This window comes from Uloborus diversus, chromosome 8 (assembly GCF_026930045.1).
Source record: "Uloborus diversus isolate 005 chromosome 8, Udiv.v.3.1, whole genome shotgun sequence".
Taxonomy (NCBI): domain Eukaryota; kingdom Metazoa; phylum Arthropoda; class Arachnida; order Araneae; family Uloboridae; genus Uloborus; species Uloborus diversus.
This window is the reverse complement of record NC_072738.1, coordinates 113,633,322-113,643,574: the sequence shown is the minus strand read 5'-3', so window position 1 is coordinate 113,643,574 and position 10,253 is coordinate 113,633,322. Positions and strand designations below refer to the sequence as shown.

Here is a 10,253-nt window from a genome sequence, read left to right as displayed (position 1 = left end):
CTCATCGAATACAATTTTTCTAAAAATATAGTTTTGGACACAAGAGTTTGAGAAAGGACGGTAAAAACCAGTGTTTTTACCGCATTGTCCAAAACCTGGCCAACCTTGCATGAAAGCTTATCCGTTTATTTTTAAATTGACAACAAATGTTTTAATTATTAAGAATAAGTCAGTACTGTAATTTATCTCTCCAAACCCTTATTAGTATAAAAAGAAATAACAACAGTTGTCAAGATTTTTATTGTGGTTCCTCTAGATCCTGTAGTCATTAAAAAAAAAGGCGATAACATTCTTGTACAGTTTTTTCAAAGAAAACCAAATTCTAGTTGATTATTGGGTTTTGGAGAATGTTTAAATAGAGATTGAGATTAAAATGATTCTTTGAAAAATCAAAAAATGCCCAAGTTTTTTATCCCTCCCCCCTTACCCCAGGAGGGCTGGGCTTTTTCAAAAAAAAAAAAAAACCTTGTGTTTTTTTAAACTTTGGCAAAAAGTCTTTCACACTAACATTACAGATACTTAATAGTAAGATAGCCCTTCTGTGATTTCGTTTGAAGTCAAAAAAAAAAAAAAAAAAAAAGAACTATACAATCATTGAAAACCGAATTTGTATGATATTAATAACAACAGAAGTAACAGGAAAAATAAAAGAGAACAAACACTCACACATACAATTTATATTTTAGTGTGACAAAATGCTAAATTGTGTAATAAACATAAAAGCAATAGCTATGACAAACTGATAAAAAAAAATATTTTCTGTTGATTCACCTTGGGGTTTGAGGGAATTACCAGAACAAAAAAATGGTTTGAAACTTATTTACATTGCATTTGTAATGTTTTTACAATAAAAAATAAAATACCTAAGGGGTTGCACCCCCCCCCCTTCCCTCCAGCTCAGCCCTTACTATGTAAACAGGACAGTTGACTGTTGAGTAGAAAAAACCTTTTCAAAGGCGGGAACAATGAGCAGGAATATCTCTTTTCATAGATTCATTCAGTAACCCCATCATAGTTAACACCCTCTTCGTCAGTACTCTAGGTTATAAACAGGTCCTAGGGCATGAAAGGGGGCAATTCCACAAGAATCACAACTTCTTACAACAATATGTTTTTTCTCATGGCATTGTGAAGTATAAAAGTTTGATTTGATTTGAAAACTGAAAGCATTTTGCTTTTTTTCCCCGTTAATGTAAAATGGTTTTCTATTTTTAGGTCAGAGTTGAACCATGAGATGATGAATGGACCACAGTTCAATCTTGAACTGAAATCTAGCTCAAATTTGAAGCTTAAAATGGGAATGAAGGTAGCGGACAAGTCATATTCCTGTGAATATTGGAAAAAGACATTTAGTTACGTTTCATCCTAGATATTACATTTGACAGCACATACAAAAGAAAAACCATATTCTTGTGAAGTTTGTAAAAACGCATTTTCTGAGAGTGGAAACTTAAAGAGCCATTCGAGGACTCATACAAACGAAAAGCTGTTTTCTTGTGAAATTTATAAAAAGGCATTTATTTTCTCATATGGACATTTCAAAATCCATTTGCGAACTCATACAAAAGAAAAACAATATTCTTGTGAAATTTGTAAAAAGTCTTTTTCTGTTAGTGGAAATTTGAAAATTCATTTGAGGACACATGTAAAAAAAGAGCCATATTCTTGTGAAATTTGTAAAAAGGCATTTTCTCAAAGTGGACATTTCAAAATCCATTTGAGGACACATACAAAAGAAAAACCATATTCTTATGAAATTTGTAAAAAGTCTTTTTCTGTAAGTGGAAATTTGAAAGTTCATTTGAGGACACACATGAAAGAAAAACCATATTCTTGTGAAATTTGTAAAATGTCATTTTCTGAGATTGGGAGTTTGAAAGCTCATTTGAAGACACATACAAAAGAAAAACCATATTCTCGTGAAATTTAAAAAAAGGCATTTTCTGAGAGTGGACATTTCAAAATCCATTTGAGGACACATACAAAAGAAAAACCATATTCTTGTGAAATTAAAAAAAGGCATTTTCTGAGAGTGGACATTTCAAAATCCATTTGAGGACACATACAAAAGAAAAACCATATTCTTGTGAAATTTGAAAAAAAAACATTTTCTCAAAGTGGACAATTTAAAATCCATTTGAGGATACATACAAAAGAAAAACCATATTCTTGTGAAATTTGTAAAAAGGCATTTTCTCAGCGTGGACATTTCAAAATCCATTTGAGGACACTTACAAAAGAAAAACCATATTCTTGTGAAATTTGTAAAATGTCATTTACTGAGAGTGCGAGTTTGAAAATTCATATGAGGACACTTACGAAAGAAAAGCCATATTCTTGTGAGATTTGTAAAAAGGCATTTTCTCATTGTGGCCATTTCAAAATCCATTTGAGGACACATACAAAAGAAAAGCCATATTCTTGTGAAATTTGTAAAAAGGCATTTTCTCAAAGTAGTCAAATCAAAATCCATTTGAGGACACATACAAAAGAAAAACCATATTCTTGTAAAATTTGTAAAAAGGCATTTTCTCAGCGTGGACATTTGAAAATCCATTTGAGGACACATACAAAAGAAAAACCATATTCTTGTGAAATTTGTAAAAAGGCATTTTCTCGAAGTGGTCAAATCAAAATCCATTTGAGGACACATACAAAAGAAAAACCATATTCTTGTGAAATTTGTAAAAAGGCATTTTCTCAAAGTGGACAGTTCAAAATCCATTTGAGGACACATACAAAAGAAAAGCCATATTCTTGTGAAATTTGTAAAATGTCATTTTCTGAGAGTGGAAGTTTGAAAAATCATATGAGGACACATACGAAAGAAAAACCATATTCTTGTGAAATTTGTAAAAAGGCATTTTCTCAGCGTGGACATTTCAAAATCCATTTGAGGACACATACAAAAGAAAAACCATATTCTTGTGAAATTTGTAAAAAAACATTTTCTCAAATTGGACAATTCAAAATCCATTTGAGGACACATACAAAAGAAAAACCATATTCTTGTGAAATTTGTAAAAAGGCATTTTCTCAAAGTGGACAATTAAAAATCCATTTGAGGACACATACAAAAGAAAAACCATATTCTTGTGAAATTTGTAAAAAGTCTTTTTCTGTTAGTGGAAATTTAAAAATCCATTTGAGGACACATACAAAAGAAAAACCATATTCTTGTGAAATTTGTAAAATGTCATTTTCTGAGAGTGGGAGTTTGAAAATTCATATGAGGACACATACGAAAGAAAAACCATATTCTTGTGAAATTTGTAAAAAGGCATTTTCTCAGCGTGGATATTTCAAAATCCATTTGAGGACACATACAAAAGAAAAACCATATTCTTGTGAAATTTGTAAAAAAACATTTTCTCAAAGTGGACAATTCAAAATCCATTTGAGGATACATACAAAAGAAAAACCATATTCTTGTGAAATTTGTAAAAAGGCATTTTCTCAAAGTGGACAATTCAAAATCCATTTGAGGACACATACAAAAGAAAAACCATATTCTTGTGAAATTTGTAAAAAGTCTTTTTCTGTTAGTGGAAATTTAAAAATCCATTTAAGGACACATACAAAAGAAAAACCATATTCTTGTGAAATTTGAAAAAAGTTTTTCTGTTAGTGGAAATTTCAAAATCCATTTGAGGACACATACAAAAGAAAAACCATATTCTTGTGAAATTTGTAAAATGTCATTTTCTGAGAGTGGGAGTTTGAAAAGTCATATGAGGACACATACGAAAGAAAAACCATATTCTTGTGAAATTTGTAAAAAGGCATTTTCTCATTGTGGCCATTTCAAAATCCATTTGAGGACACATACAAAAGAAAAGCCATATTCTTGTGAAATTTGTAAAAAGGCATTTTCTCAAAGTAGTCAAATCAAAATCCATTTGAGGACACATACAAAAGAAAAACCATATTCTTGTAAAATTTGTAAAAAGGCATTTTCTCAGCGTGGACATTTGAAAATCCATTTGAGGACACATACAAAAGAAAAACCATATTCTTGTGAAATTTGTAAAAAGGCATTTTCTCGAAGTGGTCAAATCAAAATCCATTTGAGGACACATACAAAAGAAAAACCATATTCTTGTGAAATTTGTAAAAAGGCATTTTCTCAAAGTGGACAGTTCAAAATCCATTTGAGGACACATACAAAAGAAAAGCCATATTCTTGTGAAATTTGTAAAATGTCATTTTCTGAGAGTGGAAGTTTGAAAAATCATATGAGGACACATACGAAAGAAAAACCATATTCTTGTGAAATTTGTAAAAAGGCATTTTCTCAGCGTGGACATTTCAAAATCCATTTGAGGACACATACAAAAGAAAAACCATATTCTTGTGAAATTTGTAAAAAAACATTTTCTCAAATTGGACAATTCAAAATCCATTTGAGGACACATACAAAAGAAAAACCATATTCTTGTGAAATTTGTAAAAAGGCATTTTCTCAAAGTGGACAATTAAAAATCCATTTGAGGACACATACAAAAGAAAAACCATATTCTTGTGAAATTTGTAAAAAGTCTTTTTCTGTTAGTGGAAATTTAAAAATCCATTTGAGGACACATACAAAAGAAAAACCATATTCTTGTGAAATTTGTAAAATGTCATTTTCTGAGAGTGGGAGTTTGAAAATTCATATGAGGACACATACGAAAGAAAAACCATATTCTTGTGAAATTTGTAAAAAGGCATTTTCTCAGCGTGGATATTTCAAAATCCATTTGAGGACACATACAAAAGAAAAACCATATTCTTGTGAAATTTGTAAAAAAACATTTTCTCAAAGTGGACAATTCAAAATCCATTTGAGGATACATACAAAAGAAAAACCATATTCTTGTGAAATTTGTAAAAAGGCATTTTCTCAAAGTGGACAATTCAAAATCCATTTGAGGACACATACAAAAGAAAAACCATATTCTTGTGAAATTTGTAAAAAGTCTTTTTCTGTTAGTGGAAATTTAAAAATCCATTTAAGGACACATACAAAAGAAAAACCACATTCTTGTGAAATTTGAAAAAAGTTTTTCTGTTAGTGGAAATTTCAAAATCCATTTGAGGACACATACAAAAGAAAAACCATATTCTTGTGAAATTTGTAAAATGTCATTTTCTGAGAGTGGGAGTTTGAAAAGTCATATGAGGACACATACGAAAGAAAAACCATATTCTTGTGAAATTTGTAAAAAGGCATTTTCTCAGCGTGGACATTTCAAAATCCATTTGAGGACACACAAAAGAAAAACCATATTCTTGTGAAATTTGTAAAAAAACATTTTCTCAAAGTGGACAATTCAATATCCATTTGAGGACACATACAAAAGAAAAACCATATTCTTGTGAAATTTGTAAAAAGTCTTTTTCTGTTAGTGGAAATTTCAAAATCCATTTGAGGACACATACAAAAGAAAAACCATATTCTTGTGAAATTTGTAAAATGTCATTTTCTGAGAGTGGGAGTTTGAAAAGTCATATGCGGACACATACGAAAGAAAAACCATATTCTTGTGAAATTTGTAAAAAGGCATTTTCTCATTGTGGCCATTTCAAAATCCATTTGAGGACACATACAAAAGAAAAGCCATATTCTTGTGAAATTTGTAAAAAGGCATTTTCTCAAAGTAGTCAAATCAAAATCCATTTGAGGACACTTACAAAAGAAAAACCATATTCTTGTAAAATTTGTAAAAAGGCATTTTCTCAGCGTGGACATTTGAAAATCCATTTGAGGACACATACAAAAGAAAAACCATATTCTTGTGAAATTTGTAAAAAGGCATTTTCTCGAAGTGGTCAAATCAAAATCCATTTGAGGACACATACAAAAGAAAAACCATATTCTTGTGAAATTTGTAAAAAGGCATTTTCTCAAAGTGGACAGTTCAAAATCCATTTGAGGACACATACAAAAGAAAAGCCATATTCTTGTGAAATTTGTAAAATGTCATTTTCTGAGAGTGGAAGTTTGAAAAATCATATGAGGACACATACGAAAGAAAAACCATATTCTTGTGAAATTTGTAAAAAGGCATTTTCTCAGCGTGGACATTTCAAAATCCATTTGAGGACACATACAAAAGAAAAACCATATTCTTGTGAAATTTGTAAAAAAACATTTTCTCAAATTGGACAATTCAAAATCCATTTGAGGACACATACAAAAGAAAAACCATATTCTTGTGAAATTTGTAAAAAGGCATTTTCTCAAAGTGGACAATTAAAAATCCATTTGAGGACACATACAAAAGAAAAACCATATTCTTGTGAAATTTGTAAAAAGTCTTTTTCTGTTAGTGGAAATTTAAAAATCCATTTGAGGACACATACAAAAGAAAAACCATATTCTTGTGAAATTTGTAAAATGTCATTTTCTGAGAGTGGGAGTTTGAAAATTCATATGAGGACACATACGAAAGAAAAACCATATTCTTGTGAAATTTGTAAAAAGGCATTTTCTCAGCGTGGATATTTCAAAATCCATTTGAGGACACATACAAAAGAAAAACCATATTCTTGTGAAATTTGTAAAAAAACATTTTCTCAAAGTGGACAATTCAAAATCCATTTGAGGATACATACAAAAGAAAAACCATATTCTTGTGAAATTTGTAAAAAGGCATTTTCTCAAAGTGGACAATTCAAAATCCATTTGAGGACACATACAAAAGAAAAACCATATTCTTGTGAAATTTGTAAAAAGTCTTTTTCTGTTAGTGGAAATTTAAAAATCCATTTAAGGACACATACAAAAGAAAAACCATATTCTTGTGAAATTTGAAAAAAGTTTTTCTGTTAGTGGAAATTTCAAAATCCATTTGAGGACACATACAAAAGAAAAACCATATTCTTGTGAAATTTGTAAAATGTCATTTTCTGAGAGTGGGAGTTTGAAAAGTCATATGAGGACACATACGAAAGAAAAACCATATTCTTGTGAAATTTGTAAAAAGGCATTTTCTCATTGTGGCCATTTCAAAATCCATTTGAGGACACATACAAAAGAAAAACCATATTCTTGTGAAATTTGTAAAAAAACATTTTCTCAAAGTGGACAATTCAATATCCATTTGAGGACACATACAAAAGAAAAACCATATTCTTGTGAAATTTGTAAAAAGTCTTTTTCTGTTAGTGGAAATTTCAAAATCCATTTGAGGACACATACAAAAGAAAAACCATATTCTTGTGAAATTTGTAAAATGTCATTTTCTGAGAGTGGGAGTTTGAAAATTCATATGAAGACACATACAAAAGAAAAACCATATTCTTGTGAAATTTGTAAAAAGGCATTTTATCAGCGTGGACATTTCAAAATCCATTTGAGGACACATACAAAAGAAAAACCATATTCTTGTGAAATTTGTAAAAAGTCTTTTTCTGTTAGTGGAAATTTCAAAATCCATTTGAGGACACATACAAAAGAAAAACCATATTCTTGTGAAATTTGTAAAATGTCATTTTCTGAGAGTGGGAGTTTGAAAATTCATATGAGGACACATACAAAAGAAAAGCCATATTCTTGTGAAATTTGTAAAAAGGCATTTTCTCAGTGTGGACATTTCAAATTCCATTTGAGGACACATACAAAAGATGCTGACTTGTTTTTGAAGCCATGATATAGTTAGATAACATATTGAGGTTACTTGCCGTCTCCATTAATATCATGGTTTTTCCAAGAAACTACGATTAGGTTTCTTTTATTTTTGCATTTTTTAAAATGCCATGGAGAAGTCAATTAAAAAATAGTGAATAAAATACTTAAATAAATTCTTCTTTTTTTTTGAGGAGGGCATGCCCCCCTTAAATCCGCTACTGAAAGCCGCATAAAAGCAAGTGCTAATAGACGCTGTAAACCGGATTTTCGGTTTATACAGTATCCACAATGCCGTTTAATATCCGCGGTGACGTCAGGTAAATGGGTGTGCGTTAGTAATTCTGTTCGAACACGACCGTTATCAAGCAGTCTGCAAGTAGTTCTAGTAGAGGAAAGGCGTGAAATAATTCGCAACTCCAGAGCTCGAATACGCTACCTTGCGGTGATTTATAAAATTGCAGAAAAAGGTAAAACATTGCGTTCCACGTGCACCATTTTGAGCAAAACAAGCAGTTATGTGTATTTTTTTAATTTGCTTGATTCATCATTTGGAATCGTCATTCGCAACAGCGTTTTATCAAAAATATCTGCTAAAAACTGTGAATACACATTTTATTTATCTTATTTTTGGTGGATTTGAATAAATATTAGTGTTTTATTTCGAAGAAAAAAGCTGACTTAATAACATTGGCTGGATACTGGAGCCACGCTAAAAAAATTAATGCTTTTTCTTTAACCTTATTCCAAGTAATTGATTTAAATACCTTATTCTAAAGCATCTAACTGGAGCAAAACAGAATGAAAAATCCAGAAAGAGCATTAAGAATTTGCACAATAAAATATAAAAGCTTGGAATTTTAATCGCTAAAATAGTGCGCCAATTTCACTTGATTGCTCTGCAAAAGCTGTCATGGTCGGTGGAAAAGTTTCGCCAAAAGTTGGGTTATTGTTTTAGTATTGTGTGAAAGAAGAATATCTTGACGAGATTTCGCTCATCAGTTAAATCATTTCCATGACGAATGAATTAAAAGCATCTTGAAGATTTAAAACAAAACTGCCACTACATATCCGTGAGCATTTTGTAGATGATTCACACAGCATAGCATAGCAGAATTAAATCATTTGGTTGAGAAACAGAAACATACGAAACAGCGAGAATTAAAACAAACCGATTCTAACAGTTGAACGGTTTCGTATGTGCACAATGTGACAAAAATGTAATCAAATGCCAGAAATGTCTTAAAACTGGACATAATAAGTATTAATGTTTAAAAAAAACAGTACGAAATGAAAATGTCGTTCGAAATGAACAAAAAAATTATGAATATCGAACTCAACATCGTGAAAATGGCTGCCTCAAAGCAACTTATTGTGTGTCTTGCATTAATTTCTTACTTTTGTAATAGCTTTTGATTTCTCATTTCTTTTTTATATGGGTCAGGATAACCAAAAGACTTTAAAAAATCATTTCAAAAGAATGAAGAACAAAAAAAAAAAAACATTCATACGAAGAAACATTTCTTTAATTTACTAAGATTAGAAGCAATTTATACGTTACGGTGTGTGTTTCTTTTACCTTCTTCATTCGCTGTTAGATGGTGACTGCAGTGCCCCCTATAGTTCGTTGGCGTTGTGAATCGCAGCCCTCACACAATTCAAAACTCGGAAGTCTTGAAATCAAAAAAGTAGTTCTAGAGAAATTAATGGTAAGTGCGAATAGTTGTTTACGCGGTTGCCTCCGGCCACCACCTTCTATATAGAAATCCCAATCACTGGTTTTGTCACGTGACCGAAAAAGGCCGAGGGAGAGGAGGTTTCCCGATGAAAATCGCTTTACTTTACGCATAGGCGGATTTAGGACTGAGTTCCTGGGGGGGCAGGATTTTTTTTTTTTTTAGCAACATTTTTATTGCTTCCCACTCTCATGTTTTTGTCTGTTTCCTGTGATGCATAAGTCCATGCTTTACTTTTTTGTGTGTCGTTTTCATTAATGCATGTTTTCATGCTGTCCTTTTTGAATTAACCTAAAGATAGGGAGCTGTTATCGAGAGAGTAACGCAGGGCTCCAATTTTAAGGGCCCCTGGGTTTCTCCCCCGGAGGAAATTTTGTAAAATGGATATAAAATTCTGCATTTTGAAGCCTTATAAAGGTTAATTGTATAGACATAGAAATTGATAACCAGATTATACAGTTATACAGTATTGTTCAAATTTTGTAAGAAACAGTCATTTTAAGTTTGAAAGAAAAAATAAACAATAGATTTCTCATTGCAGCAACTTTTTTTAATTATAAATTGTGCAGAAAACGAAAAGGAATAGAGGTAATGTATTTTTTTTTTCCTGGCTAAACAGATTAACAATATGCAGTAGAAGTAATTGGAGCTCACTTTGCTTAGGATTTTCAAAGACTTATCTAATTATTTTCAAGGACTCTAGAATAAATAAAATTATTTAACGCACTTCATTTGTACTTTCCAGTCTATGATATTTTAATACTTGAGTGTAAAGTTTTACCTTTGTGAGAAATAGCTATTTTAAATTTAAAAGAAAAAACTATAGATTTCTCATTACAACAACTTCTATTCAGTTACAAGTGGGACAGAAAACAAAGAGGAATTACACTCTACTTAGAGTGTAATTT

At 30.9% G+C, this 10,253-nt stretch overlaps 1 protein-coding gene across 1 annotated transcript; it reads left to right on the top strand.

Annotated features, from left to right (window-relative positions):
* Window positions 1–2,224: 2,224 nt before the first annotated feature.
* LOC129228543 (zinc finger protein 208-like) lies at window positions 2,225–6,361 on the top strand (the record flags this gene model as incomplete). The annotated part of the gene is made up of 5 exons (XM_054863224.1): window positions 2,225–2,692; window positions 3,660–4,181; window positions 4,217–4,221; window positions 4,409–4,967; window positions 5,375–6,361. Coding segments are annotated over 5 exons (2,541 nt in total), but the record flags the coding sequence as incomplete, so codon positions are not given.
* Window positions 6,362–10,253: the final 3,892 nt, after the last annotated feature.